Raw genomic sequence first — 27,839 nt, 5'->3', positions numbered from 1 at the left:
GCAAAAACTTGAGAAAGTTTGACATATTTTATATTTTTTATAAAATCACCAAATTCAACATACAATTCTAACAATTCACACAAACTCAACCTAAATTATAACGCTACATTGTCTTAATGTGGCAGACTTAAGGGTCAACTGATAATTAAAATCATTTAAACTTGAACAATGCTACTTTAGTAGTAGTACTTTAACACTTTCAATCCAATTTTTGTTAAATATCATCGTTATATAAAATAACCACTAGAAAAACTCTAAACAAACTACGACTCTAATAATAAATAAAAAAGCAAACAACATTTACATATTAATAATACATTATTTATCTACACTTTTCTATGCAAATAAATGAGACTCAAGAATACTTTGTTAGATCTGAAACCTTAATTTAACAGAAGAAAACTTGATATGGATCTACCAACTAATGCAACAATTTCTACATGAACAACTTTTCAGGTCTGACTTGTATACTAGTGATCACAAGAGAGTTAAATCTATTTATCACGTGACCCGTCACGTAATGTACAAAGTTACAAAAATATAAGAACTTAATTTAAACCGGTTCTGATGAAGTTGGGGGAGAAACGGAAGACGTAGGTCTGTTAAAGTAAAACTGCTCGTTAACTGGAGAAACTGATCCTCGGTGTAATGTGGATGGTTGCAATGGGGAACTGTATCTGAAATCCAAACTTTAAACAACACTCCACCCTCAAACCAACTTACTTTCTGGATTTAGCAGCTGTTAAAAACTCATCCAAAGTCGTATCTTCAGAATCCGAATAGATTGAAGTCGTCGGACGACTCACTTTAGCGTTGTAAGTTTGATAACGATTTGGAACATTAACATAGTCGTTCAAAAGCGACGAACTGCGAGTGTAATCCTTATACTCTCTTTTAACAGGATCTTGAGAAGTGAACGTCGAGCGACGAGTAAGAGGAGTACGATCGTACGATCTCCGATCCAAAGATGAATAGTCAGGATTTTTATAAGTCGGTTCTTTATACAAGTCGAGATCTTTGTAATTTCGAGTGAGACTAGGTTTGCGGGGTCGCTTCTTCTCATTGAAACGAGTATAGAAACTCTTTCTTCGGATCCGATCGATGACGGACTCATTCTCATCGCCCACATCACATGAATAACCATTTGGTGAAACGGGAGAGTGTAAATCTTGAGTGTGGTAATCTGAGCAAACGGACCACGAGTCACCACTGGCGTTATCATCAGGTGACAGAAAAACTGAGCTGTCATCCGTAGCCACGGAGTTTCTATTATTATCTTTGTTATCTTCAACAACTTCGCTGTTCCGCGGTGTCTTCACATTCTTCTTAGGAACTTCAACTGTTACGTTTTCCAAGTTTAAGCTACGTCTGAATGAGTTTACTGGCAATTTCGACGTTTTAGCGGCTTTGGTTTCTTTATCTACACTATCATTCTTAGCACCATGAAATTGTTTCATCTTATCAAGTAACAACGAACGGGGACGTTCGGGTTTCTTCTTCACCTCATCCGTTTGACTAGAATCGTTACAATTGACATTAGGTTCAGTACTTTTTTGCATCACAGCTTCATCAGGATTCTTATCTTTAACTTTTTTCTTTTTCATAACTTTATCGCCCTTTTTGTTGTCTTGTTCTTCGTACTTTTTAAACAGACCCAATATTTTCGTTACACTTTTTCTTGATGCTTGCAGAGGTTTATTACTAGAGCTCAAATGCGCGACATCTTCGACAGAAACCGCTCGTTTTATTAAACCAGATTCGGTGCAATGCTCCAGGTTCCGAGGAAGGCTCTGCTCGCGGAGGCGCTTGATGGTGCTTTCCACCCCAGATTTCTTTTCCTTAGCAGAGTCCGAGTCTTTCACTGAAGACGATCGGAACTTTTCCAGTTTCTTTTCGATGGAGTGTAGCAGCTTGTTCTTGTGCCCTTTTTCTTCCTCGTTAGTCTCGTTCTTGTCTTCTTTAGTTTTGTCTCGTTCCTTGGAGCCTTGCCGAGTGAAACCTTTGCGGAGTCGACTGATTTTAGACTCTTTCTCTGGAGAGACTTTGGTGGGTTTCTCAGGCGTTTCGTTGGGGTAGCTTTTCGGGCGAACGAGTTTCGAGATGCGCGTTTTCTTGACCACTGGAGCTTCTTCGGGTTTCTTCACGTTGACATAGTCCGGTATTTCTTTTTTAACTTCTGTGTTTTGAGCGGTGACGTTGATGTAATCGTGTAACGTCTTCACATTATTTTCGAGATTCTTGATGTTGTTCGAGACGTTGTTGAGCAAGCCGTCGGTTTCGTTCTTTGGTGTTAACTTAGTGGGATCTTTCTTTTCGTCGTCGAGCTTCTCAACGCTTTTTTCCCTTGAAACGGACCTTTCGTTCTCTCTCGAGACGGATCTTTCGCGCCGCGCGTTAAGACGATACTTTCTCTTGTCGCGTATTTCTTTTAGTACTTTCTGGGTTTCCATTTCGCGTTCCTTCTTTTCTTTAACAAGCGCGCTTTCTTCTTTGGGTGTATCGAAAAAGTCAGGTCGTAAAAATCTTGAGATTCTTCTCGGCGAAGAGGACGGTTTTTTAGTTTCAGTCTTGCCGTTGAGGTCGTAGCTTTTAGTTGGTGTTAAATATTTGTTGAGAGTTGAGGAATCTGAGTATTTTGTGTAAGACGAAGGGCGCGAAAGAGAGGTGTAGCTGTCGGGGGAGAATTCTTCCCTTCTTTCGTCGGTGCGCGATATGCTCTCAGATAAGCTGGAATCTGGGCTTCCTTTGCTGGAGAATGAATAATTTTTAGGTTCTCTCAACGAAACTGAGCGAGACGCTTTTGGTCTTCGGTAGGAGAAGTCACTTTCGTAGCCGAGACTTATCGATTTGTTATCATCGCGGAGTTTGACCGGTAGACCGGACTTGTAGTTTTGGTAGCTCGGCTCCGGTTGGAGAACTTGTTTTTCTTGGTTGTTTTCGACTGAGAAACGACGAGGGAGGGTTGAAGACAACCGATCAACGGATCTTCGCGCGAATCTACTGCCTTTTTCAAAAGGGCTGGTCTCATCAGAGGATAAAGTGCGTTGGAGCTTTTGGGCTTCGGAAGGCGCTAGTTGCGAGAGTAAATGTTTTTGTATCCTCCGTGACAAACCAGGAGTTAAATAAGAGAGAGCTAGAGCGTCCTCATCAGACAATTTAAATTTTTTTAGATCTAAATCTGCTAAATTAAGGTTTTCTTTCTTCGATTTTTTATCTGAAACGACGAATCGTAATCAAACTCTTGCACTTGCGGTGGTCAACAATAAAGCACTAAGTGTAACAACTCACTACCTACCGTCAGCAGTTAGTGACTTTGGCACAAAACATCTGCGGCTGCTTGAAAGAAACACCAACAAAAAAAATTAGTTAACAAAACTCAAAGAAAAAAAATTCTCTATGCGTTAGCTCATGCTGCCGACTTTATGATTCTTCCAGATGTGCACTGAGGGTTTTGGGGACTGTGTATCTTGTAGCCGCCAACTTCGTGTGCACTAATAATAAAACTCAAGTGGTAAACTTATGACTATTGATGTGTGGATGGTTAAAATGATAGGTGAAGTATGAAATTAGTGCATGCAGCCTACCGAGTCTGTGTTGCAGCAGGTAGCCAGGCAGTTAGTGGGTGCCCTTCTGTGTGGCTGGTCCGCAGGGCACATGCACCGTCACACGCACTCGCGCTGCAACCACAACACTGTCACGGCCATGCTTCCCATTGCCCTGGCATATCCTGATGTACCAGCCTCGGAATTTCTACTGGTTACGCTACTTTAATCACTTACAGTATTGTGCAACCTCCACCGATTAGACAACAATATATTCAGTATTTTGCAGCGAAAAATCATTCGGGCACTTTTTAACTTACTAGCCAACTCGACTCTTTTGTACGTTTTTCGATCTTCAGAACATTGAAATATTAAGTGACGACTTTTTAACACAAATTTAAGGTTCCAGAATGGCTGCATGGTCCACAAGAATCACAAAAATCATAGAGATCCTATAGAACACCTAGAAAAAATCCCCGGAAATCCTAGAATGTAAAAATTTCAAAATTTAGATTATGTACGACCTTTTTGAGTTTTCAAATTGAAATCTGAGCGGAGACTCACTACATATTATCAAAATACTGAAGATATTAGTGGCCAATTTAGTCCGACCTTTTAGTGACACAAGTACCAACACCAAGTGTATGTATGAGCTGACGGTGAATTGTGCTAGTAGTTTGTTATGTCATGTCCGACCTTTCTAGCATAAGCTGACTCCGATACCCCTCCGTTAGAAATTCATGTTAATTCCTCGGTTATTCAAGTATTACGACTTACCTTCTCGTCCGTGAAAATATCAAGTATATTCATTGGGGTACTTTCAAAATATTTATTAAAATTGACTGTTAGTGAACGGCTGTCTTACACAATACTGCAAGAACGAATTAGAACGACATGTGCGCAATACATCAAAATATGCCAATAACATAATAAATTACAACTAAAAAAGTTATTATAAAAAATTAACAATACATATTAACAGATTATATAAAAAACAAAAATATGGTTGTAAAAATACAAAAAAAAAGGAAAGGGAAATGCAAAAAATCGTGACCTAATCTACACGGGCACAAAAAATATTTCTCTACCACAGAGAACATTAAAAAATCCGTTTCACAACACAAAACTACAATGAAAACGGCCATTTAAAAGATTTTACCTCTGGGGCGTGCCGCTGTTGAATTAGGGTCCTTAAAAACACTCTCTATGTCTGTCGCCAGATCGCGACTGACGCTACGGCGCCATGGTGTTGATGATGAGCTTTCGTTGCTGGTTCTATCACGACTTAAACTTCGCCCCAACGACGAATGCCTGAAAACATTCAAAACATCTCAAACAAACTGTAGTCATTAAGAACGCAAGCATGCGAGAGGAAGTGGGGCCTACATCGAAATGAAGGGTGCAAACAGAGTCTGCAAACTTCCTAAACATCATGAAATGATCTTTATTAACTACACTACGAACTAAGATGGTTTGGAATCTCCAGAACAACCCATTGAACATGGAACTTACTTATAAGTCTTTACCTCCCTGACATAAGTAACTTTATACTGTGAGCTTGTAGATTTCAAATTCGTTATTTTTAGTTGTTTCAAGCACTCTACCTACCTAGATAAAGGATCCAGTCTGTTGTGGAAGTTCCAAAAGTTCGTCCCATGATCAAAATGACTAAGTAAGCGACTAGATGGAAATCCAGGTCGACCACCGTCCTCCACGTTGAGTTTCTGCGTCAAATCTCGCACCTAAAACGCAGAATTAACTATCGCTACATCGCCACTCTCAGTCTTACTCTTGATAACAGATTGGAGAAGAGATGCTCCGCTGTTAAAATTTCGAAGCCATCATCGTCGTCTTCTTCCCCGGAACTTAGAGAGTCGTTGTGTTCGAGAAGCGATCTCTTTGGACGAGTACTTCTCAGTCGGTGTAAATGAAAAGCGTCTTTTCTAGAGTCTTCAGTATCACTATCTTTGCCAAAGGAACTATGACGATATAAGTTGGGGAATGGCGATTCGTCTTCGGAATCTCTATCACTAAACAAACTGTTAGAAAGTTTTAAGAGTGTGATTTGGACTTACTTCATTCTCCTAGGTTTCACGAATTTATTTCTACTCCTATTTGTCATGGTGCTCGTTGTACTCGCTGTGTCACTAGGCTCGACGCTGCCGGCGCGTGGAGTGACGTAACCACCACCTTCAACAGCTATGGGGATGATGTACTCCCGTGGCGACTTCTTGATCGGCTCTCCAGAGGTTGTTTCAGTATCAGAGTCTTGAGTGGACTGCCGGCTCAAGCTACCAGACCTAAAACATCTCACTTAGTCAAACGAATCGACGATTCGCGAATTTACCTTTGAGATTGTGTCGACTTTTGAGTTTGGAACGGTCTGGGCATTGGAGGTTTAGTTGGAGGACTCTGTACAGCCTCTTTTCCTTCTTGCTGTTCAAAGGCAATGGGAATAATTCGTTCCTTGGGTGAGTTCTTGGACTCCGGCTCTAACGACGACGCTCTACAAAAGAACAACCAGTGGAAACCCACACCGTCGTTATTATTTACCTGTAATTCATCTTGGGGTTAGCCACCGGTACGACCACCTCGCTTCGTTGCGTGACCACTTTCGGAGCCGCCGCGACGTTATGGGCCATTTCAGTCTTAAACTCCATTGTAGCGGGTTTGGGTGCCGGATAATTCAGCTGAATCTCCGCCTTGGTTGTTTTTCTTCTTGGCAGAGTCGCTGATTTCAGTGTGATTTCAGCGGAAGAGGTCTTATTTTCCTCGACGGGCTCAGGAGTCTCTTCCACCTTCTTCACTTCCGGTTTTACATCAAACTGCGGTCTCACAAACGGCTTCGGTCCCAAAGGTGGTGATAACGGAGACGAAAGAAGTCCAATGTTACCAGAAGCCGACCGGCCACTAACACCGAAAGGTACAGGTGGCTTTCGAACACAACACGGTCGTGATTTTGATTTCCGCGCTCCTTCTTTATCTAAGGCACTTGAAATTATACTAACTGCGTTTCTAACACGCTCCTTACGTTCATCGTCGATCACAGGTTTCGGTGTTGGCTCAGATTTGGGCTCTTCTTTCTCTTCAGGGGTTTTTTCTTTTTCGGGCTCTGGAGGTGAAGCAGGAGTGGGTTCAGGTTGCGGTTTTTGTTGATCGATTATGACTTTCTTAGAGGGTGCAGTTTTGATTTTCGGTGGTGACGTAGAAGTCAAACTGGCTTTTCTTTCAAATTCTTTTTTGAAACCGTCGACGCTTACTCCAGGGATGACTATTTTCTTTGGTTTCTCGGGTTTTTCAACCGGTTTTGTGTCAGTTGGAGAGATCATGTTTTGGAACTTTTCCGCGGCTTCGAAGATGCGGGATTTTCTCCTTTCAACGGGCTTTGATGGAGCGTCGTCTACTTTCTCTACTTTTTCTACGTTGGGTTTTTCTTCTTTTTCTTCTTTCTTGGGCTGCTCTGGTGGTGTTTCCGGTGGAGGCGTTGCAGACTCTTTTTCTTTAGGTTTAACTGTTTCGTTCTTGTCGGTCAACACTTTCTTCTTCACCGTTTTCTTCTTGGTCGCGATTTTACTCTCAGGTTGTTTCTCTTGCGGCTTAACTTCTTGAGCAACTTCTTTAATATTTTCTTTATCTACATTAGTTACGTTTTCTTGACTAGGAATCTCATTAATGCCTTCCAATACTTTATTGCTAACACTAGTGGATAAAGTTCTTTTCACTTTCGTGGGTTTTTTCGTTTCAGTTTTCTTTGCTTCTTCTATTATTTCCGTGCATGCGGCTCCTTGTAACGAAGGATCAACGGCTTCTTCCGTTGGTTCAACATCCATCGGACGTGATATCGTTTGAGTAAGACTTTTATCGAGCGGTATTGCCTCAGACATGCTCGCGTCTTCCAAAGAAACATTCTCTTGAATGGCTCCATGAAGAGTAATATCAGCGATGGTATTTTCTTTGATGATTTTATCTTTTCGTTTTAAGCCTTCTTTAACACGATCTGTGCTTACGGTGTTTTCGAGTTTACGTTTCGGCGAAGCTTTTTCTTCCACCATCAGATCTTTAATTCTTCTTTCAGCAGGGTGAAGATCCATTAAACTACCAGCGGATTGTGATCGAGTCGGAGGTGCAGTTTCAGTCTTCATGTCTTCAGCAACCTTAAAAAAACAACATAATTAAGAGAAATAACTTAGAAGAGACTTACATCTCCTGTAACCACGAGCTTGTCGCTTTCAAGTTGTGGAGGCGGCGGCGCTAAAGATAATAACAAGTCTAATCTAACTGGTGTTTGATTGGCTAATTCTTCGGAGATCTCTAAACAGTTTACATCGTAGTTTTCGTTGACCCACCAGTGTGTACATATTTTTTCTATGTTGGCTCGTTTTTTAGGGTTTACAGTTAACATCTCGCGGATAAGTGGAGAGGCAGCTAAAATGATAAGGGTAAGGGGTGAGTTATAAGTTTGCAGTTCCTGACTTACGACTGGGTTTAGCAGGTTCAAAGTAATCCCCTTGTGAAATTTGTTTAACTAAACGTTTAAAATTTCCCCCATCAAAAGGCATGGCACCATAGACTAGAGTGTATAAAAGAACCCCTAAAGACCAGCAGTCAACTTCCGGTCCTTGATACGGCGTCCCTTTCACAATTTCGGGTGAAGCGTATAAAGGAGAACCACAAAAAGTGTTCAAAAGGCGTTGGTCATCAAAAACGTTCGAGAGTCCAAAATCCGCGATCTGTAAAGACGTTATTAAACCGAGCAATGGAAGTGAAAGTAATCAATCACCTTGGCATTGTTATTTTCATCTAAAAGAATATTTTCCAGTTTCAGGTCACGGTGACAAATCTTATGCTTATGACAGTAATAGCAAGCAGTGGCAATCTGTCTGAATATCCTTCGAGCTTCGTCTTCACTTAAAATCTTCCGTTCTGATAAATAATCGTACAATTCTCCACCAGCTGCGTATTCCATCACAAGCACCATTTTCTCCCGATTTTCAAACACTTCATAGATGTGAATTATATTGGGATGCTGAACTGAAGACATGATCTGAATCTCTCGCCGTATCCTCACTAAATCTGCTTCTGATTCTATTTTCGATTTTTTTATTGTTTTTATTGCTACTTCTTGACCAGTCTCTTTGTTTATTCCTAATTGCACTTTACCGAACGTGCCTTGACCTAGTTTCTTAATTATATCGAACCTATAAAAAGGTAGAAACAATTACAGATACAAATACGGACAAAAGTTGCGTCAGAAGATAAACTGTGATGATAAAAAACGCATTTTTATAAAACTTGGCACATTGAACTTCCTTCGAGCTAACTTCTAATTTTTAATTTATTGCAGTCAAGGTTGGTTCTGTTTAGGTTTCATTAAAACAAACAGAAAGAAAGTTCGAGAGAAAATTAGAGCTTTGTTAAACGGAGATCGTTGACAACAAAAAACTGTGATTACCTAAGTTATCTCGGCAAAAAAATCATCAATGAAAATTCTTATACAATTACTCAATCTAATCGAAGGTATTAATTTTTAAGTTTATAGCCAAGTAAGAGCTATTAATATGGTAAGTTATAGCGACAACACCTCGCTATTAATAAGTGTTGCAAAAACTGTCACACTTGCGATCTAGAACGAGATTGCATGCATCGACTGAATCATTGAATCTCAGAACTGTCTCCACCACAATAAGCAAAAACCAGTACAATAATACAATCATAAATCAGGTCCACACCCACGTCAAAGTACTTATTTTTAAATTGAATTTCCTTGTAACTTTTTAACGGGTCAGAAGAAAGAGTTGCACAGATGTTAACAAGGCGTGGAATTTTGAAATTAAATTTGTATTATAAGTATAACAGTGGGGGTGGTTGAGATCTTCCGAGATTTATCTAGTTTGAGAGTTGGCGGTAAATTTTCTCGTGTGGAACAAAACTTTGGAACGTAGCTGCAATCTGCAGAGAATAAATCAGATTTACTAAAGTTACTTGCCAAGAACAGAGATCAATGCGCGAATATAAATTCAGTTTGATGGTTTTAAAATCGGTATGTAAACACATGGAAAAAGTTGCGATATCAATGCTTTCGAAATTCTACCAAAAATTGTGGGCACGTGTTTGGAAGATTGTTTGTGAAAAACACTCATTTCATTACCTGCATTTGATGGATTAATGAACATCTACGTAAATGTTGTTGAAATAGTTTTTGGCTGCGATATGATGGACCGAGGATGTCAGTGTTCATGTCGTTGGTGAATTGTAATTTTCTTTTGGGTAAATGTTCGTTTATCATTGTTTCTTTAAATAAATATTTGGAACCTTCTTGTGTGCGTCGTTTTGAGATTATAATTCTGTGAACTGGACAGTTAAAGATAGTTGGTAAAATCCGGTATAAATTTGCCAATTAATTTTACGAGCACTGATTAAATAAAAATATGTTGTTTATTTATTCTTTTCAATACGTGTATTTAGCAGGTTATCGCAACAACTCGTTCCGAAATTTTCGGTGCTCCAGATCTCCGGAACTACGACAGATGGAAACATGCGGTTTTCGCCATCGCTTTTCTGTTTCTTGTTTTGCTAAGAATAAGCCTCGAATGTATATTCCTAACTCAGAAATTCAATTTTTTAATTTTTAAGGCAGATCTATTTCGGTAGACATTTATACCGGAAATACGACAGATGGAAAGATGCGGTTTTCGCCATTGTTTTTTTCCCACGGTTGTTGCTAGTAATCGTGTGTTACTGATAAAATTCACTTTTTTAAACTGCTCCTCCGCTCAAGGCGAATTTATTACGTGATTGTTATTTTGGTTCCCAAACGACTCCGTGTCAAAGTCCCCAACCATCCTTAACTTTTGTCAATGTGTTTATCCACTTTCGAAATTTTTGGAACGGAAATGGTGTGACATTTACACCATGTTCATGTCGTAAATACAATAAAAATGCGAACCAATTAAAATACCATATGTTCCAAGTCAACTTTGTTGAGCAAATCCCCATATTTCCCCCATCTTTATTTATTTAAATATTAAACAAAGTTTACGACCTAATAAAATGATTGACATGGGCACGAAGCATGAGTTTTCCGCATGAGAAGAAAGTATTTTCATGGGACGTCGACCATAATTTTTTCGGAGGATTTTAAAAGAGGTTGTTAAAGTCAGCGGCCAACTTTAATACTGCAAAATATAGAAAGTGGCAATGTTTATTAACTACTGCTATTAAAAATTGGAAGTTGGCCAATGGCAACCTACGTGCCAAATCGCCAAAAACATCGTAATTTCTGTCAATCACTGAGTACAATAGCTGCGATTTAAAGAAGTAGAAGGACGATCACGACGGCATTACTCACCTCTGCTTTAACTTCTTTTTATGATTGTGTTGCTTAACTCCTCCGGTATTTTCAATGCCGCTCATTATATTATTTATGCTGGGATCCCCGACCACCATTTTGCTGTAATAAGAAAAAAAATCGGTAAAATGGGAAAGAAAAAAACATTTGGGATGTGATAGAGAAGGATAAGAGCGCACATAAACTCAAGACGGGACATCTATTTTAAGACCATTGGATGGTAGGTTTGAATAGTTTCAGTTATTTTTATTCAACAAATTTAACTTATCCTTGTCTACCTTTAACTAAATAACTTAAGGTGCACTGACGTGAAGCAACAGTTTTCGATCATTCTCATTTATTTATTGGTAATTCTACAATTTACAACGCGCTTAATTCGCCTATATAAATAGTAACTTTGCGTTGTACGTACACGCCAACAACCATAAATTGTCGGGAAATTACTTTCGTTTTCCCGAGTTACCCTATACTGACTTAAGTCATCGAAACAGACGACAATCGAATTAAGCTGATTCACTTAGGAAGAATCCAACTAACGGGAGTTGGAACTTGTAAAGTGGTAAAATTTCAATGAATCCCTTCCTTTTACAGAGTGTTCTCTCGATGAATAATTTATTAATTTATAGCCGAAGAAAAGTCAAAAAACCCACATTAGCCCACGTGTTGTTGCTACGAATGTACCAATGTGGGCGTGCTCTGTACGTACACTCGGTACAGTCATAACACATGGAATTTAGAATTCAAATAAATTCATTAAAAAATCACACCCATGACTCATGGTACCCCATTACAGTGAGCCCCATTGAAAACCAACAAAATGTCTCCTGATTTAAATATAGATTTTTGACATAATAACTGTCAACATGCCCAATTTACACGGGGAAAATCACCAGATTTTGGTATTTCTAGCGAAAATCATCTTACCCGCCTTATTTTCTTCGAACACTCGGTATATGAGAAATACGATCAGCCACCACACTACGGAACTGCGATTGTGTAAAACACTTTTTTTAAAGAAGAAGAAACTTTTCTTAAATTTTATTTATCATTCACATTATTATTATCACTGGGAACGGAGTTTTATTAACATTTTAAATAGCCCGAAATGTCTAGTAGCCGCCATGTTTCTTCTGTTTAAAAATAGTACGCGACATTGGAATGTACTTTTTTGATTTTTGGCGCGAATTCCTCGGGGCGTTTGTTTTTCAAAAAACAACAAAAGGAAGTTCGTTATCGCCGATATTTACACCCGGAATATTTACACTGGCAATCCTACAATTGTGCAACGACACATTTCGCTTGTCAGGTGAAATAATCGCGAACTTTGCTCATTTTGCGTAAAATGACTCACTCATCAGAGATTCCCTCATAATTTGACGACTTTTCCCAACTATTTATAAGAATGTATTTCTAGTTCTTCACGTCTATTTTTACTTGTATCATTTTTCTTATTGGCATTAGGTATGTTAAGTGGCGCAAGGTGAGATCAAAATACCAAAGACGATACACATTACTTTATTACTTTTCAGTGCAATATTATAAAAACTATAGAACAAATTAACAAAACATGCTAATAGTAAATCAACAGAAAGTACAACATTGAGATCAACAAATACGATACTAGATAACAAAATAGGAATCACAATTATTCAGACTAGAATAGAGTCATGCAGTTCTGAAGAGATGGGGGATATTCAGAGTGTTGCCCAGACGCTTGAATCTGCTGCGAAGACTGCACAGCTGCCATGGCCATCGAAACAGGGGTTGTGGTCGGATGGTAGGGCACCTAAAAATTGCATAATATTTTGCGGTAAAATTAGAGAATTCTGTTGGCAGGTGCGAAGAAAAAAGTGTGACAAATAGGCACTACATGTTTTCCGAATTCAACTGTGACATCAGAAGCGTTCAATTTTAAACTAAAATTAAATATTTGTGGAGTGACTTAATATTTATAGAAAAAACTAACAATTATTTACCGAGTCATTGAACTTACAGACGTGTTAAATATCCCAGTTTCATAAAAGAATCGCGGAAATTTGGCACGGAAAACTAGAAAGTCTAAACTGCATTTGACAAGAAATACGGTAAAAAGATAAGTAGTTTTTACCAAATTTATTATGCACTCATATCCTTTAAAAAATTCCATTTCTAGAACACATTTTTCATATCACTTGTACTAAAATTAGTTTTGTCGTCTTTAAGATAATTTCATTTGAGTTTCTTAGTTAGGAAATATTTTTATTATCTTTTAATCCAAGACCGGGGAACTCTTGCGGCAACAAAAGATTTTAGATTTTTTTCCTCCAAACTTGAAGTGAAATGTAAATTCGATTCTCAGTTTTTATACGTTATGTAAAGTTCTTACATAAAACAATAGAAAAAAATTAACAAACTGCCGGAGCGGCGAATAAAAAAGCTTCATAAAAAGAGTCCCAAATCAATTATGCAAAATTCTGAATGAAAGAAACAACAATCGAATTAACAATTCGCACATTTTCCCAATGCAAATTATTCTTCTAGACAAGAAAGCATTAAATCCTGGAAAAAGTAAAAAGCACCCAAAAGTCACACTTTTTTCTCCACCATTCATTCCTCTTTGTCTCGCATATTTTCTCCCCTAAACTCACAGAAGTGTTGTGGTGGAACCTCGGATCGAGCATCATAGCGGCAGCAACGGCAGCAGCGGTGGACGTAGCAGTAGAATGATTAGTTCTCGCCAACATGTGATGGTTCACTATATTATTATTATGATGCTGAGTAGCAGACCTCTGATTATGTCCAGAAGCTAAAATCTGATTGTGTATATTATGCGCATGATTATGATGGTGGAAGTCAGTGGGATCCCCAAAATGATGATAATTCGAGTTAATAGCTGACAAATTCGTAGCAGCAGTCGATGCAGTATGATTCTGATGATGCATAATCAAATCTTGAATTTCGTTACCGATAGGTTGGGAAACCCCACTTGTGGAGCTCGTGGTGCTGCTGTTGGTTTGAGAGAAATTCACGTTGTTGTTAGCAGTGGTGGTTGTGGTTTCCTGTGAAGACTAGACAGGAAAATGTTTGCTGTTAATAAGTTGAACCTACTTGGGATTTAGGACGTGTCGTGTTATTCCTCATGGGTCTAGCTTTATATGGGACTTTAGCCGAAGCATTTTCACCGTGATGTCTCGTGAAATGCTCCTTCAATTTATCCCTCCTCGAACTGGCGTAATCACAATTGGAGCATTTGAAAGGTTTCTCCTCTAAATGGATCCGTTCGTGGCGGACCAGATGCGACTTTTCCATAAACCCTCGACCGCATATACCACAAGAGTGCGGTCTCACCCCATTGTGACTTTTAGCGTGACTTGCTAATTGGTTCTTTTTCGCTGTGGAATATTTACAATGTGGATAAGAACACCGATAAATATCTCCTGGAGAAAAAACTACCTCGAATTCAATTTTTTATCTGACACACAACCAACATTTACCTGCATGTATCCGCTTGTGGGCTATCATATGACTCAAAAATTTCGTGTGAAAGCCACAAGACTCACAAGTCAAGTTCTTGTCGCTAGTGTGAGTCAACATGTGCGTTTCGAGATTCTGCTTAAAACGGAACGATTTCGTGCAATGCTCGCATTTGAAATTTTTCTCGGGAGTGTGAATTTTTAAGTGAGAGGCAAAGTTTTGCTTAAGGCGACATTTAAAAGAGCAAAAGTTGCACTGATACACAGATTCTTCCAAGTGTTGGGCCCGATGAGAGATCAGTTTGGAGATTTGGTCGGCGGTCGTGTCACCTAAAAAATCACCTTAAAAAAAAACGACAAACAATGAAAAACTTACAGTAGTCACATTTATACGGGGGGCCAGAGAAGTGACTTTTCATGTGATTTAAATAGTCTCCGTGATACTGGCATACAAATGAACAAATACCACATTTATAAGTCACGTCTTTGGCATGACTCAACGCCAAATGTTGCTCAAGAAGGAGACTGTCGTTGATGGTGGTAAAGCAGATTGGGCATTTTATGCCCATTTTTTCATCAACGTCGTCCTCTGAAAATCAAATCAACGAATGCTAACAAGACGCAAAACGAACCTTCTTCATCTTGACCGGTTTCGGTCAAAGGCAAAACTTTCTTCTTAGAAGTGAGCATTTTCAACGCCGCCATTCTTAAGCTAGGTTTTAACCCAAATAACATCAGTCTTTTGAGGATAAGCTGCTTTTTATTCCGCAACTTTGCTTTGACTAATACTGAACTAAAGCTATTGAGAGACGAATTAGAGTCGTTCTTTTCGGAAACGACTATCTTATCCAGTTTTGCGTCTTCTTCCTCGTTTTTGTTACAAATCATTTGTCCGTACTTCACGTGAAGATTATCATATCTGGATTTGAAATTCGATAACATCCAGTTGTTCTGGACTAGATGATCGAGGAATCGGTACATTGATAATTCGCTTTTGTTGTATAAAATGCAAGTATCTAAATGTTTAAAGACTTCAGAAGGCTCTAGGGAATTAGCAGGGAAACATTTGATGAGTTTATCAAAGTGGAGTTCGCGTTTTTCGACGTTGTGGAGAACCCACTGGGATAAAACATTTAAAGCCTTGCCAGTTGACAACACAAAACTCTGAAAGAACACAGTAATGATAGTTTCTCTTGAAAACAGACCAATACTTTATTCTTGAAGAAATCCTGCAGCTCGTGGACGTTCAACCCGATAATTTCGTCCCCATCGCAAACATCATCAATATGACTCATGATCCAATTCTCAACTATATTTCCTAAGTGTTTCAGTTTAAAACGTTGAGTTAAAAAATAAGTAAACAGACAATTATCTAGATTCAACTTCGTCCCTAAGAACTCTATGCAGTATTCTATGACCTTTGTTATTATAAAGTGATCAGCTAGTTTTAGAAGCTCCTCTACATTTGAATGCTCAATTGTGATTTCTCCTGTGTACATGTAAGTTAAAATCGTGTTAAAAATTTCACTATCTAAACAAGTTATAATGAGTTGTTCTCGTATTATCTTGTGATGCTTCAAAATCGAATCAAAATAAGGAGAACTGCACGCTAGAACATTGCGGTGCGCTTTAATGACTTTATTGTTTACATGCAAAGTTAGGTCACAGAATCTATTTGATTTCTTTTGGTCATACAGTTTTTGAAACATCGTTGAAGACAGTTCCGCACAGACAAAAGTCATCGTGTTATTATCCTCCATTGCAATCATCTAAAAAAATAAAAACATGCAAAAGTTACAGTGAAACAGGTCAATAAATAAGTATGTAGGTCCAAAGGCAAAGTGGAAAATAATGACTTACAATGTCCCGGCTCCGGTAATACAATAATGCCCTCACATATTAATTCAGTATTATCGGTCTATTATAATTAAATTGTGATTAGGAACACTGCACCACTTCATTTTGAGTTGATTGACAAATCTGACGTTCACTTGACACTTTTGACATCTCACAACAAAAGCAACACAGCACAGGTTGGCCAACGTGACAGAAACGGAACTAGATTCGAATTACACGTCGCAAAAAGTATAATAAAGGAGTGCTATCAGAAACATAAATTAAGTAAACACATCTTATTTGAGTTTTTTATGCCGCTAATCCTGTAATTCCGCAATAAAAACTGCGTTTTTTGTAATCAGGTTGGAAAACTTACACGTGAAAAAACGCTAAATCCGTCGACTTGTCATAATCTATCAAGTTCGTGGGCGGAGATATTTTCGGCTTTTGTGTGGAAATTATACTGTGATTTTTTTATAGAAAAATGTCCCACCAAACAGGAATCAGAGGTAAATGACTTGTAGTCTCGTAATCATTCGAGTTTTTCTTAACTTTCTGTCATGTTCAGCGAACGACGAATTGAAGAAGTTTTTGGGGACATGCAGAGACAGCGATGTAAGAGCCCTTAAAATTTCTATTGAAAATGGTAACACTGTTTCTACGCTGTACAAATTCTAGTTCACTTGTTTAATTTTAGAGCAGCTAATTCTTGCCAGTTCTAAGAAAGTTGACTCAACATGGGAGAGTGATTTTGACAAATTTATAACACCATTAGTAGAAGAAAACCAACCATGCTACCTTCTTTACAGGTAAAAATACCCCCCTTTTAAACATGATTCTTAGTTGCCTTATTCAGACTTGACTCCAAGAATTCGTCTGGATATGAGTGGCTTTTTATAAGCTGGTCCCCCGATACAGCCCCCATTCGCCAGAAGATGTTGTATGCTTCCACCAAAGCGACGCTTAAACAGGAGTTTGGGACATCACAAATCAAGGAAGAACTCCATGGCACCATTATGGTAAAACTTTCTAGTTATGATTCTTCCTCAGCTCAGTTTTAGAGTGATATAACCCTGAATGGGTACCAAAAGTACAAAAAAGCTTCCGGGGCTCCGGCCCCTTTAACAATAAGGGAAGAAGAACTCCAAGAACTTAAAAAAACTGAAGTAACTACTGATATTAGTATTAACACTAAACAGCAAACTTTGGTTGGTGTGGCCTTTCCTATAGCTCAGGCGGCAAAGGATGCAATTGTTGATATGTCACGGGGCTCCTATAACTATTTGCAGTTTGCAATAAGTAAGAAATCGTGGGGTTATGTCACAGAGGCTATATTTTTAATTTTAGATATTGAGCAAGAAACAATTCATTTGGTGACTGCTGAAAATCTCAGTATTGAGAAGCTTCCTTCTAAAGTTCCTGAAGACAGTGGTAGATATCATTTGTACAGATTTAAGCACACCCATGAGGGGGACTACATGGAAAGCATAGTATTTATTTATTCAATGCCGGGCTACAGCTGCCCTATCAAAGAGCGGATGTTGTATTCTAGTTGTAAGAATCCGCTGACGGATACTATAACAAATTTGGGCTTGGAAATTGAAAAAAAGGTAAAACTAAAATGTTATGAGTGACTTTTAACATTGTTTTCTCTCAGATTGAGATCGACTCGGGCTCCGAACTCACCGAGAAATTTTTGTACGAGGAAATACACCCAACTAAAATTCTGCACCGTCCGAAATTTGCCAAACCAAAAGGGCCACCAAACCGAGGACAAAAGCGAGTCACCAAGTCTCACGATATCACAAACTGAGCTGTTTCATGCTTTATACAAATTATTTATTTTTGTTGATATCTGCTCAAGTAGGTGTTCTTTATAGCTTTTTCATAACGTATATTTTTATAATCAAAGCTCATTGTAAAAATCATGGGTGTAAGTAGACGCTTTTTGTTATTTAAATAAACTGCAATCTTTATACAATTTTATTGTTTTTCTAAATTTTCAAGAGTTTTTCCAGCTTCTCCTAGTTTTTTGTTGTGTGACAGTATTACTTCACCTTCTTCTTTTGAGAGGTATTCGGCCATTCCTTTGTGGATATAGTTTTCTCTTTCTTGTCTCCAGTGGTACTGCCAGTACCTCACCTCATCCATTGTCATTCCTGTAAGATTAAGAATGCCTAAAGTTGTACCTCCAGCTAAAAGTCCCAGGACTGATCCCAGTCCACCGCCGACGATCCAGCCACGGGGCCCCATACTAAATTTATACAAAGAACCACTGATGAATCCAGCTGCTACATATTCTAGAATTCCAGTTTTTCCTCTATACACTGAGATAGTGGTAGAAATACCCCTAAAAAGTCTCTGTTAATCAAACTGTGAAAAAAAAACGAGACTTACACAAAAGAGGAACAAAATAGTGAGAGCCTCCAAGCCCATTTCCACGCGCCTTTAGCAAAGCTCTTAGTTACAGCATCTTGTAGCCTTTTCTACAAAACAAAAATTAAGTTTGATAATAAAACATGAGTAGTCACCTTTGCTTCTAAGTGGTCATTAAAAACTGTAGCTTGATTGTTTTTTATAAAATTCGTGTAAGCCACTTTACTGTGCATGACACCCCCATAACAGGCCCCCACAAAAAGACTCATAGCACCGACGTGCAAAACTGTAATGGCTTCATTACTGATATTTCCAAATTCACTAAAAACACAATTTAAGTATAATTCAAGACCAAAATACTCGCTCTTACTCTGTTTGAAACATTCGCTGGACTCTCTGCCAACCTGTCTCTTTGTGTACCACTGATAGATCAACATTTTTTTCAGTTTTCGTAGTCTTACTTAACGTATCCGTGCTTATTACATCCGTTGCAGTAAATAAACTAAATCCTAAACTTGTTTTAAACACATTCCGTAACATTTTCGGGGTTTTCAATAAGGTTGGGTTAGAAAGTTTGACACTTACATAACCTAAATGTCATCTAATAGCGCATGATTTGAATTGGCGGCAATATACTTTATTTAAATAATTCTATATAAAAGTATAAATATGTATAAATAAAATGTCCTTAGCGTTTACAGAGACGGTTATTGTTCGCAACATGCTAAAACGTCAATTAAATTGCACAATAGTTTACTGGTTATAATCGACATCGATAAATCGACGAACATTCTTGAGAAACGTTTCTTTTATATGGCCACAATTGGTGTTCGCACTTTGTTCAAAATAAGCTTCCAGGGGCTGGTAAAATTCTTTGAACATGTTGCCACCTAAACGAAACTAAAAAAAAGAACGTCAATTATGGGGGAAACACTTTAAGTTACCACAAAAACCTCTTCAAAAGCCCTATAAATAGCCTGAAAAATCGGTTGTTTTTCAGAGTGGAAAAATCCCCGAGATCCGTGTACGACAGCAACGCCGTATTTTTCAGCAGGTTTGCACACACTCATGTACATGCAGTGATCAGGTCTGAAGTTATATCTGCATGAATATAAATACAATTTCCCTGGGTGGTAGTGAAAAATTATATTAATTATATCTTGATCACCCCAAGTAATTTTTAATTTGTATTTTCTATAGATAGGAACAACGTATTCACTCCATTGGAACGCCCTCATTCTTGTTAGATTCATGAGCATAACTCCAGAATTCACCCCTGTAAATACCAATGAAAATGGGGGTTTTATGGTGCCCTTTCCTTACCTAATTTCCCATAGTATGGGTGTTTAGCAAACCTGTTGTACCAACCAACGTTGGGATCCTCATGCTCTGGAGCTAACGCTGCCATTTGACTAGAATTCATTTTGTGAAAATAACTCCAAATTGTCTCAACAGGAGTCAGGAATAACGTGTCAGTGTCCATGTATAAAACAGAATCTACATCTTTTAAAATGTTCTAAAAAAATCACTTGTAAATAAATCACTAAAAACGCAAAAATCAAGAAAAATGTTATACAATTCTACAGCTGTTTTTGTTAGTCTTGTGTAATACTCACTGGTAAGAATAATCTTTGGGCAGCACACGGTTTAAACAGTTTTTTCCATTCTTCTGCATCCTTAATTGGGAATGTCAGTGGCATCACATTAAACCTAAACCTGTTGTTAGTTGAAGCTTTCCATTCTCCCAGCTACAATTAAACCAATTAGATTAAAAAAAACGCAAAAACGAGACTAACTTTCTGGTTAAAACTTTCAATCAGATCATCTTCTGTAAATACAATAAAATTCAGTTTTTCTTTACTAAACATTAGAGCCGATTTCAACATATTGAGAGTTTCTTGAAGCCTGTCCCCACAAGCAACCACTGCCACCACAATATCAGTTCTAAAAATAAACGTGATTCTGTGTTAAAACAAGTCGATTTTACCTCTTAAACTCAATCCTTTTCGTCGTCTCCTCATATTGTTTAGTTACCCTGAAACTCTCTTCCTTCTCTTTCAACTCCCCTTTATTGTTAAGTACTTTAATACTGTAAAAATAAAAAATGACCAAAGCTACCGAAAATATCAGCCCGATCCTCAGGTAAGTGTATAATTTCATTTTCCATTAAAATGGCATTTTGAACTGTTTGTTTTAACCTCTCTCTTGTCAGAGTGAAGTTTTTGACAAGTGATCTAGGGGAATTTCGTTTCACACTAGAATTAAACGTCGAAAACACCAAATCGATAAACAAGCGAGTGTTGTTTATTGTTCATTTATTGTCCAAGTTTACCTAATAACCAGTGAATTTTAGCGTAAAAAGTTGCTATGGAGAAAACGGAACTCGCCGACGATATAACCCACACGTTTGCGCTTACAGACCAATACATGGTACAAGTAGAGGAAATGGATGGTAATGACGGCGAGTATGGTAAATTAATGATAACTGGGGCTTGTAGATGAGGCTGAGCAGCTCACGGCTGAAAATACAGACGATTCCAATCATGATCCTACCGATAAAGTTGGCACCCCGCTAAGGGAGCAAGACAGGTTTCTCCCCATTGCAAATGTAGCTAAAATAATGAAAAAAGCCATTCCAGAAACGGGAAAGGTAGATAAAGTATGGTTCTCCAACAAGCATTTCTCATTCTTCTTCATTGCTTCTTGTAGATTGCTAAGGATGCGCGCGAATGCGTGCAAGAATGTGTTTCTGAGTTCATAAGTTTTATCACTAGTGAAGCCAGTGATCGGTGTTACATGGAGAAACGTAAGACTATCAATGGAGAGGATATTCTCTATGCGATGAGCTCACTAGGTTTTGATAATTATGTAGAACCCCTGAAGATCTACCTGCTCAAATATAGAGAGGCAAGTCAGGACTTTGGGGTGACTCTTTAATAAAAATATTATTTCAGGCGGCTAAAAGCGATAAGAATTTGCAACCAAATGAACTATCTTTTGAAGATACCTCTGAAGAAAGCTACAGTAAGATTTTTCTATAGCCTCGTTTCTTTGAAGCTTATCGAATTTTTTCTAGTGTATAAGAGTGAATAATGGTGATATTTTTTCAGACACATCAGTTACAGCGAGAAATATTATTGCAGCAGAATCTGGAGGCACAGAAACTGTCATTTACACATATCAAGACAGTAATCTTCACCAGTTTCAAATAAACTAAAATGTGTCTTCATGTTAATTTATAAGTAGTTGTAGCTGTGTACATATTTCTATTTTAATAAAAAAAAATTAACTAAACCTTGTTTCAATTGGGGTTCCAGTAACAACAAGTTTTAATGTATAAATTTATTGTTACAAACTATAACAACTACGTTGATTTCTTGGGTGCGGGCTTTCCACCTTCGCGGAATCCATTACGGAAGCGCCTTCGCACGATTTTTAAGTGGCGCAGACGACCAGTTCCAGTGGTCTTCCTCCTCTTGGCTTTCACGGACCAGTTGTCTAAAAATGAAGAACTCAAACTAGTTTTCAAACCGAGAATTGTACTTACATGAGCGCAATTTAGCGGCAGGATAACCGCACTGAGCGCATTGAGACTTCTGGATGTGGTACGAAGACCTGCCACATCTGCGACACAAAGTGTGTGTCTTATTACGACGTTTACCAAAACTGGAGGTACCTTTGGTCTAAAACAGAAAAGAAAGGGGCTCTTACAATATCACATAACCAAACTTTTTCACACAACTCGCGAAATTGTCTTTAATATCAATATCGAGACACTTTTAACACTTCGTATGAGAAAAATCGCGTTAAATATCACAGTTTATTTCACCGATGATCGAGATTTATTTAAAATAAATAAAAACATTTGGGAACCTACCATCTTGGCGACCTGTCAAACACAGAAGGAGCGCGATCGCTACTTTATCGACTCGGTTCTTCACCAGCGCGAATTTTGAATATAATTTGAAATTGAGGGGGGTTTTGTGATTTTTATAATTCTTAGAAGTTTGTTGCAGGGAGCACTCCTGGGATATTTTCAAGGTGTATGACTAGAATGACAAGAATTTCGCACTTGTAGTGTAATCTTGTACCAATGTTAAATTGAATTCAAGTTGTCTAAAAATAAAAAGCCTGCCACGACGTCTTGGTGTAAACATATAGCGCATACTTGAGTCAAAATGAACTAGCTAAATGGTGAAACTAAGTTACTCCAACTTCCAAGTTCGGCCTAGTTTAGAAAATTTACATATTTAAATGAATTTTAGTGTCATCGAAGGTCTAATTGTGTCTTAGTTATGTAGTGTGTTTAACATAAATGTTTTTGTTGGACTTGGAGCTTTTTCCCATGAGTGTTTATAATAAAACGACGAATTCTATGTATCAAATAACTAATTAGTTAGTTTATTTAAAGTCATGTGTTTGTAACAGTTCCCGTTGAATATTTCGGAAATATGTGACTAAGAGTTTATTTTTATGATGTGATAGTGTGTTATTATTTGTGAAAAGTAGCGCGCTCAAGATTTTCTTCAAAATGACAAATAGTACAAAAAGATGTGATAATCCAAAAAGACAGTAAAAGCTTCAAGATGATGTTCACCGGTGGATCTCATTACAAAAAGCGCACGAGTTCGAATTCCAGCAACGGACGAAAAGAAAGAATCCCCAAAAACTATGCCGAAGTGAGCAGACAATTACATAAGAACAAAGAAAATGTTCGTGACATGTTTATTACGCGCAGAAATAATAACAAACAAACGTTAAAATCAAAAGGAATAATTCCAGTTATATAATTGGCTACTTGTCCAAATTTAAATTGTACTCAGGAAGTTAATTAAACTGAAATCGATTTAATGTTTTCGGTGTTTATGTGCACATCAATTTCAGTTTGAAGCACATGTTATTTCATTTGCCAAAACTATGCAAGCACACAGTGATAATTCATCTTTGACTGACGGGATTATAGCCAATAACTCAATAATCAATTCTTGCTTCGTTTAAAAAACCAAACACTTCAAACAAAATTAGTTATTAAGGTCAGGGAAGCCCATGAATCAGATTATAACTGCTTCGAACCAAGACTAACAAGATTTTAATAAGAATAATAAGAAACACAACTTCAGCTCACAACCATTTTTGGTGTTGTGAGTTTGACGGTGCTAGCGATAATGGTTAAATGGGTATGTGCATATTTTTAGAAGCCATAAAATTATTTTGGTTTATTTAGTATCCAATAAACCCGCGAAGATTTTATTTTATTATCTGAATTTCAAATTGGAGGTTTATTTTCGGACCCGTGCTACGTAAAAAATTGACAAAGAAAAGGGGCGTCTTTTCATTACCACTAGAGTTGCATAAAACCGGACATGTATTTATTCAGTTGAAAATAATAGAAATCGAGAATTCAAAAGCAATAACTCTTTTATTCAAGGAGCTGTAAAATTTACATTTTCCGCGGCTATATTTTCTCATTTATTTGTCTTTCAGGATTCTTTGTTGACATATACATTCGGGAGTATTTGTTTTCATACCCACGTTTATTTAACAGTGGGTGAAGTGAGCGCTGTTGTCCTCCAAGTCTTTTTTACACTCGTCATCCCCGAAAATAATCATCAACATTTATGACGTACAATGACGTAGAATCCTTCTAAATTTAAGAAAAACTAAACAATATACCTCTCGAAATTGAACGATATTTTTTAGAAACCGAATATGTGGACGTTATTTTCTCTAGATAAAGCAATACTAAAAGTGGGTAGGTTATTTCAGGAATATTAAACAACCCAAAAATAACCTTTGCGGATAAATTTAAGATCATTTATTAAATCTGAGATATAGCGTGAGAGAACAGTAACTGCTCTCATTTGAGAAAGATTAGTCTAAAGATCTAAAGATCTAAAGATGAATAAAGTAAGTTAATTTATTCTTATAATTCTTTGTAATAAACTTCAATATTTTATAAACGGAAATGTTTATTTATTTTGAAAAATTTTGACGTAAATTTATTTTATCTCACGTTTTACAGTTTTATTTAGAATAAAGGAAAATTCAATTTTTTTATTTTAGTTTCTAATTTCAGTCAGAAGTCGTGTTCTTGCGCTGATCAAGAATTTAAAGTTTTGTAGCCAATTAGCCTGAGTGACAAATTTAATTACGACAGATAAGAGACTCTTGTTCCAGAAATCTGTAGATAATCCTGAGGATCTTCATTATGACTTAGGAGAGTATCATACGCTCCACACTGCGTTTTCTGTACAATAAAAAGTCGCTCGAGCCCAAGGGCATTAAAATACCTCATCGGAGGAGGTAATCTAGGTCTTTTCAGATTACCATATTCTATGTACCTTTATTTACCTGCAATATCTTGTTCAAATAATACAAATAACAATTATAATATGTAATTATCATTAAACTTATCACAGAACAGTAAAACCTGTCGTTATCAAAAATTGTCGTGCATAATATTATTCAGTTTGACGTTTTCTCAGGGCAAATCTCGTCCGCCCCGGCAAGTCCCAAGACAAGCTGTCATGGTCCATCGACATTTCGAAAGTTCCACAAATTCGGCGAGTTCTCTTCTGAAGAGTACTTCGATAGATTCCGATGAAGATGATTTTCAAACACCGAAAGGTAAAGAGATTACGAGGAGAAGAGGAGCTATCAAACACCAAAGGTAGATTAGAAATACCGGAAGAAACGAATGAATTGATTTCTTGCAGGGTTCATGAAGTTAAGGGTCATAAGTTTCTTGCAAAGTTCTTCCGACAACCGACTTTCTGCGCTTTTTGTAAAGACTTTCTGTGGGGATTTTGTAAACAAGGATATCAGTGCCAATGTATGTTACATAATAGTGAAAGGGTTGAAATAATGTGAATTTTAGGTTGTCAGACCGCAGTGCATAAAAGGTGCCACGATAAGTTATTGGGGAATTGTCCTGGATCGGGAAGAAACTCAGAAAGTACAATTGTAGGTCTCTGTTTATCATAACCGAAAGAGTCTAATCTCCTTTTTGCAGTACCTGCGGGAGCGATTCAAAATAAATCTACCCCATAGATTTAAGGTTCACACTTATATGTCCCCGACTTTTTGTGACCATTGTGGCTCACTTTTATACGGTATCTATAAACAAGGTTTGAAATGTGAAGGTAAGTGATAAATTGTTATTTTTTTATAACAACATTGCCAGAATAACGCAACCAGATAGCCGCACTGTATTACTGGTTGCATAGGTACGTCTGTTGTAAAATCGCACTTATTATTATTATTAAAAAAACGTACTTTTTGCTTGATCATTGCTAGCTAAATTAATTAAAAAAACTCTATAAAAAAGGTTGAATTTGGTCGCTCCAAAACGGGCCACAGACGCAGACAATACGCACATCACAAATTTTTGGCATCTCTTGTTAATGGCAGGTGACGCACCATTTAAACATTTTTGTTATTTCTGTGAATGCGAATTTCAAGCAGTATCATCCTCGTTTCATAAAACCGATAGTTTTTAATATTTTGATCAATATTAATTATAGTCCGGTGAAAACTAGTTCAAACTAAAGTTGTGTGATGAAAAAACAACAGTTTAACTTGTTTGTGTGTCAGTTTTAATTTCCGACGATTTTTTTAATAAAATCGGTTTCGATGTTAATTTATAGTTGTAACGAAATAGAAATAACGAGTTCCTTTCGTCACTATTTAATGGAGTACAAAAACTGCATTAAGCCCCTTTGGCAATGTCACCGACTGGCAGAAAATAAATCCGTTCAGAAAGATGCAGCTCATAATTGTGATAAATAGTCGGTCTCTTCATCTAATAATAATTTTGAGGTAATTAAAGTCGAACACGCTCCAGTGGGATGTTATGATCCTAAACAATTCAAATTTCATTCGCCGGAAACAACGATATTGCGTAATTTATTTAATACTCGCACGAAGATTTTGGTACTAAATGTTCGTAAAAAATATTTAATTTATTTGCTCTAATTTTACGCCAAAAGCATATGGTGCAACGGTGATACATGTTGGCCACGAAACATAAATAAAGCGGAAAGGAAAAAAGATGAAGATCCAGGTTTTCAAAACAAGTAAATAAAGTCAGTCAAAAAAGAATGTTTTATTTATGTGAACGTAAAGATCTCAATTTTGAAGGGAAATGTCTAACTTATCTTTTTGCTTTGAATTTAAAAAAATAGGCATTTTACAAATTAGTTAGTTTTTCTCCAAACGTCACAAAAAGTCACTATTTTTTAATCGTTTTTAGACAATAAAGTAGGCAATTTTCTTATAAGTAACGAAAAGCGCCCGTTGTCAAGCCGTTGTTCTGCCTAGGCAGAAAAAGTATATTTTGTGACTGTTACTATTTAAAACTTCCGTCTTAAATGGCACTTGCACGATCTTAACATTGAAACCCTTTGAAACCAATATTTTTGTCATCAATGACAACTACATGCATAGCCATCCATGTTTATGCTTCAATTTGCGTTTTCTCGTTGTCGCTCGTGGAACTGAATCTTTCGTTTGAAGAAAAAGTAGTATTTATTATTTGGCCGAAAAGTGGCTTTTGCTGTTTCGCAATTTTGCATACGCTCGACAAAAAGTACCACTTTTCTGCCGTACAACAAAATCTTTGATTGTTGTAAACAACGGATTTGGCGCATCCACCATTTTTGTCGGTTATGTAAAAATTGGTACTTTTCTTATTTTTTCCAAATTTCTTGAAACATTCTTCGTTTATGAGTTTAGAGATATTTGAGTCTAGTTTACAGAAGCTAAATTTAATTTTTAATTTAGATTTAGATATTTAACGCCATGTTAGCGCTGGAATATGGGATAAGATTGGTAGATCTGTTATTCATCTCTATTTGGTAGGATCGTGTCAAATAACACATCTAAAGAGAAATAAAAAGCAGGGTAACCAACAGACTCTATTTTATTCGATCATGATATTATGGGAGAGGGTGATTTGTTCTCTGCACTCAGACCGCAATCGACCCATTATTCAAACATGCGGCATCAGCAGGAAACTATGCAAGATGGGGTTTGCTTAGACAATAAATTGTGTAGTAATTGACATTTTATACATCGGCACGTATTATTTTCATACAAATTATTCTTTGTTTGTAATAAGCTATTCTAAAAGCCGCTCCTATCCGTAAATTAATTTTTATGGCATAAAAACTTTATTGCAAAATTTTATCTTTTAATTTCGAAACGAAAATCGTGTATTGCTTTCAAGCAATCGAAAATACTTTGAAGTTTCATAGAAACGATGTGTTAGTACATTAGTAGTAAAAA

General features: G+C 37.3%; 7 protein-coding genes and 1 long non-coding RNA gene across 13 annotated transcripts; 3 read left to right on the top strand and 5 right to left on the bottom strand.

Annotated features, from left to right (window-relative positions):
* Window positions 1-13: 13 nt before the first annotated feature.
* Window positions 14-12,068, bottom strand: Nuak (Nuak family kinase 1). Of its 2 annotated transcripts, XM_088046678.1 has the most exons (14): window positions 11,815-12,068; window positions 10,891-10,992; window positions 8,323-8,740; window positions 8,020-8,272; window positions 7,744-7,967; window positions 6,574-7,696; window positions 6,096-6,525; window positions 5,890-6,048; window positions 5,618-5,842; window positions 5,332-5,572; window positions 5,151-5,284; window positions 4,702-4,853; window positions 724-3,214; window positions 14-677 (listed from the first exon to the last, which is right to left on the bottom strand). In XM_088046678.1, exons 2-14 carry the CDS (start codon window positions 10,986-10,988, stop codon window positions 554-556), a joined length of 6,072 nt encoding a protein of 2,023 aa, XP_087902804.1. In that variant the 5' UTR covers window positions 10,989-10,992; window positions 11,815-12,068; the 3' UTR covers window positions 14-553. The 2 variants fall into 2 exon arrangements, with proteins under 2 accessions (XP_087902804.1, XP_087902803.1); XM_088046677.1 differs by having other exon boundaries at window positions 6,096-7,696.
* Window positions 12,069-12,389: 321 nt separating this feature from the next.
* Window positions 12,390-16,356, bottom strand: LOC148168278 (uncharacterized). 3 transcript variants are annotated; one of them, XM_088045436.1, is made up of 8 exons: window positions 16,203-16,356; window positions 15,554-16,111; window positions 14,975-15,506; window positions 14,719-14,931; window positions 14,364-14,672; window positions 13,978-14,318; window positions 13,518-13,937; window positions 12,390-12,676 (listed from the first exon to the last, which is right to left on the bottom strand). In XM_088045436.1, exons 2-8 carry the CDS (start codon window positions 16,109-16,111, stop codon window positions 12,545-12,547), a joined length of 2,505 nt encoding a protein of 834 aa, XP_087901562.1. In that variant the 5' UTR covers window positions 16,203-16,356; the 3' UTR covers window positions 12,390-12,544. The 3 variants fall into 3 exon arrangements, with proteins under 3 accessions (XP_087901562.1, XP_087901563.1, XP_087901564.1); XM_088045437.1 differs by having other exon boundaries at window positions 13,978-14,306; XM_088045438.1 differs by having other exon boundaries at window positions 13,978-14,261.
* Window positions 16,357-16,495: 139 nt separating this feature from the next.
* twf (twinfilin actin binding protein) lies at window positions 16,496-18,159 on the top strand. The gene is made up of 7 exons (XM_088045452.1): window positions 16,496-16,687; window positions 16,747-16,824; window positions 16,876-16,987; window positions 17,035-17,197; window positions 17,240-17,477; window positions 17,526-17,788; window positions 17,836-18,159. The coding sequence occupies exons 1-7, from the start codon at window positions 16,663-16,665 to the stop codon at window positions 17,989-17,991; spliced, it is 1,035 nt and encodes a 344-aa protein (XP_087901578.1). The 5' UTR covers window positions 16,496-16,662; the 3' UTR covers window positions 17,992-18,159.
* 140up (RPII140-upstream gene protein) lies at window positions 18,148-19,171 on the bottom strand. The gene is made up of 4 exons (XM_088045454.1): window positions 18,925-19,171; window positions 18,710-18,875; window positions 18,576-18,664; window positions 18,148-18,528 (listed from the first exon to the last, which is right to left on the bottom strand). Exons 1-4 carry the CDS (start codon window positions 19,092-19,094, stop codon window positions 18,162-18,164), a joined length of 792 nt encoding a protein of 263 aa, XP_087901580.1. The 5' UTR covers window positions 19,095-19,171; the 3' UTR covers window positions 18,148-18,161.
* A 9-nt stretch (window positions 19,172-19,180) lies between these two features.
* On the bottom strand, window positions 19,181-20,837 carry shams (glucoside xylosyltransferase 1 shams). Its single transcript, XM_088045451.1, has 6 exons — window positions 20,542-20,837; window positions 20,351-20,498; window positions 20,171-20,302; window positions 19,878-20,070; window positions 19,508-19,830; window positions 19,181-19,454 (listed from the first exon to the last, which is right to left on the bottom strand). The coding sequence occupies exons 1-6, from the start codon at window positions 20,712-20,714 to the stop codon at window positions 19,308-19,310; spliced, it is 1,116 nt and encodes a 371-aa protein (XP_087901577.1). The 5' UTR covers window positions 20,715-20,837; the 3' UTR covers window positions 19,181-19,307.
* A 58-nt stretch (window positions 20,838-20,895) lies between these two features.
* On the top strand, window positions 20,896-21,848 carry Nf-YB (nuclear factor Y-box B). Of its 3 annotated transcripts, none has more exons than XM_088045461.1 (5): window positions 20,896-21,006; window positions 21,053-21,204; window positions 21,264-21,461; window positions 21,509-21,578; window positions 21,665-21,848. In XM_088045461.1, the coding sequence occupies exons 1-5, from the start codon at window positions 20,922-20,924 to the stop codon at window positions 21,769-21,771; spliced, it is 612 nt and encodes a 203-aa protein (XP_087901587.1). In that variant the 5' UTR covers window positions 20,896-20,921; the 3' UTR covers window positions 21,772-21,848. The 3 variants fall into 3 exon arrangements, with proteins under 3 accessions (XP_087901587.1, XP_087901586.1, XP_087901588.1); XM_088045460.1 differs by having other exon boundaries at window positions 21,053-21,213; XM_088045462.1 differs by having other exon boundaries at window positions 21,053-21,213; window positions 21,631-21,736.
* A 33-nt stretch (window positions 21,849-21,881) lies between these two features.
* RpL37a (ribosomal protein L37a) lies at window positions 21,882-22,523 on the bottom strand. Its single transcript, XM_088045466.1, has 3 exons — window positions 22,432-22,523; window positions 22,102-22,237; window positions 21,882-22,052 (listed from the first exon to the last, which is right to left on the bottom strand). Exons 1-3 carry the CDS (start codon window positions 22,432-22,434, stop codon window positions 21,919-21,921), a joined length of 273 nt encoding a protein of 90 aa, XP_087901592.1. The 5' UTR covers window positions 22,435-22,523; the 3' UTR covers window positions 21,882-21,918.
* Window positions 22,524-25,052: 2,529 nt separating this feature from the next.
* LOC148168272 (uncharacterized) lies at window positions 25,053-25,679 on the top strand. The gene is made up of 4 exons (XR_015770731.1): window positions 25,053-25,224; window positions 25,271-25,386; window positions 25,432-25,517; window positions 25,567-25,679. It is a non-coding gene; the product is annotated as an uncharacterized LOC148168272 (long non-coding RNA).
* The last annotated feature ends 2,160 nt before the right edge of the window (window positions 25,680-27,839 follow it).

This window comes from Gnatocerus cornutus, chromosome 9 (genome assembly GCF_029298725.1).
Source record: "Gnatocerus cornutus isolate USDA-ARS CGAHR chromosome 9, icGnaCorn1.1, whole genome shotgun sequence".
Lineage (NCBI taxonomy): Eukaryota > Metazoa > Arthropoda > Insecta > Coleoptera > Tenebrionidae > Gnatocerus > Gnatocerus cornutus.
The sequence above is the reverse complement of the archived record's forward strand: the minus strand, read 5'-3'. Positions and strand labels throughout refer to the sequence as shown.

Coding starts and splice junctions, on each gene's coding strand:
- 140up (XM_088045454.1), bottom strand. CDS start 19,094: ATGTTACGGAATGTGTTTAAAACAAGTTTAGGATTTAGTTTATTTACT. Junction 18,665..18,709: donor ATGACCACTTAGAAGCAAAG/GTGACTACTCAT, acceptor TTTGTTTTGTAG/AAAAGGCTACAAGATGCTGT. Junction 18,529..18,575: donor CTATTTTGTTCCTCTTTTGT/GTAAGTCTCGTT, acceptor GAGACTTTTTAG/GGGTATTTCTACCACTATCT.
- RpL37a (XM_088045466.1), bottom strand. Junction 22,053..22,101: donor TGCCGCTAAATTGCGCTCAT/GTAAGTACAATT, acceptor CTTCATTTTTAG/ACAACTGGTCCGTGAAAGCC.
- LOC148168278 (XM_088045436.1), bottom strand. CDS start 16,111: ATGATTGCAATGGAGGATAATAACACGATGACTTTTGTCTGTGCGGAA. Junction 14,932..14,974: donor AACCGGTCAAGATGAAGAAG/GTTCGTTTTGCG, acceptor TTTGATTTTCAG/AGGACGACGTTGATGAAAAA. Junction 14,319..14,363: donor CCACAAGCGGATACATGCAG/GTAAATGTTGGT, acceptor AATTCGAGGTAG/TTTTTTCTCCAGGAGATATT.
- shams (XM_088045451.1), bottom strand. CDS start 20,714: ATGAAATTATACACTTACCTGAGGATCGGGCTGATATTTTCGGTAGCT. Junction 20,303..20,350: donor TTGAAAGTTTTAACCAGAAA/GTTAGTCTCGTT, acceptor GTTTAATTGTAG/CTGGGAGAATGGAAAGCTTC. Junction 19,831..19,877: donor CCCATACTATGGGAAATTAG/GTAAGGAAAGGG, acceptor TGGTATTTACAG/GGGTGAATTCTGGAGTTATG.
- Nf-YB (XM_088045460.1), top strand. CDS start 20,922: ATGGAGAAAACGGAACTCGCCGACGATATAACCCACACGTTTGCGCTT. Junction 21,007..21,052: donor ACAAGTAGAGGAAATGGATG/GTAATGACGGCG, acceptor TGGGGCTTGTAG/ATGAGGCTGAGCAGCTCACG. Junction 21,579..21,664: donor TACCTCTGAAGAAAGCTACA/GTAAGATTTTTC, acceptor ATATTTTTTCAG/ACACATCAGTTACAGCGAGA.
- Nuak (XM_088046677.1), bottom strand. CDS start 10,988: ATGGTGGTCGGGGATCCCAGCATAAATAATATAATGAGCGGCATTGAA. Junction 8,741..10,890: donor AAAAAGAAGTTAAAGCAGAG/GTGAGTAATGCC, acceptor ACCTTTTTATAG/GTTCGATATAATTAAGAAAC. Junction 5,285..5,331: donor TCTCCAATCTGTTATCAAGA/GTAAGACTGAGA, acceptor TCTGCGTTTTAG/GTGCGAGATTTGACGCAGAA.
- twf (XM_088045452.1), top strand. CDS start 16,663: ATGTCCCACCAAACAGGAATCAGAG. Junction 16,825..16,875: donor TAAAATTTCTATTGAAAATG/GTAACACTGTTT, acceptor GTTTAATTTTAG/AGCAGCTAATTCTTGCCAGT. Junction 17,198..17,239: donor AACTCCATGGCACCATTATG/GTAAAACTTTCT, acceptor GCTCAGTTTTAG/AGTGATATAACCCTGAATGG.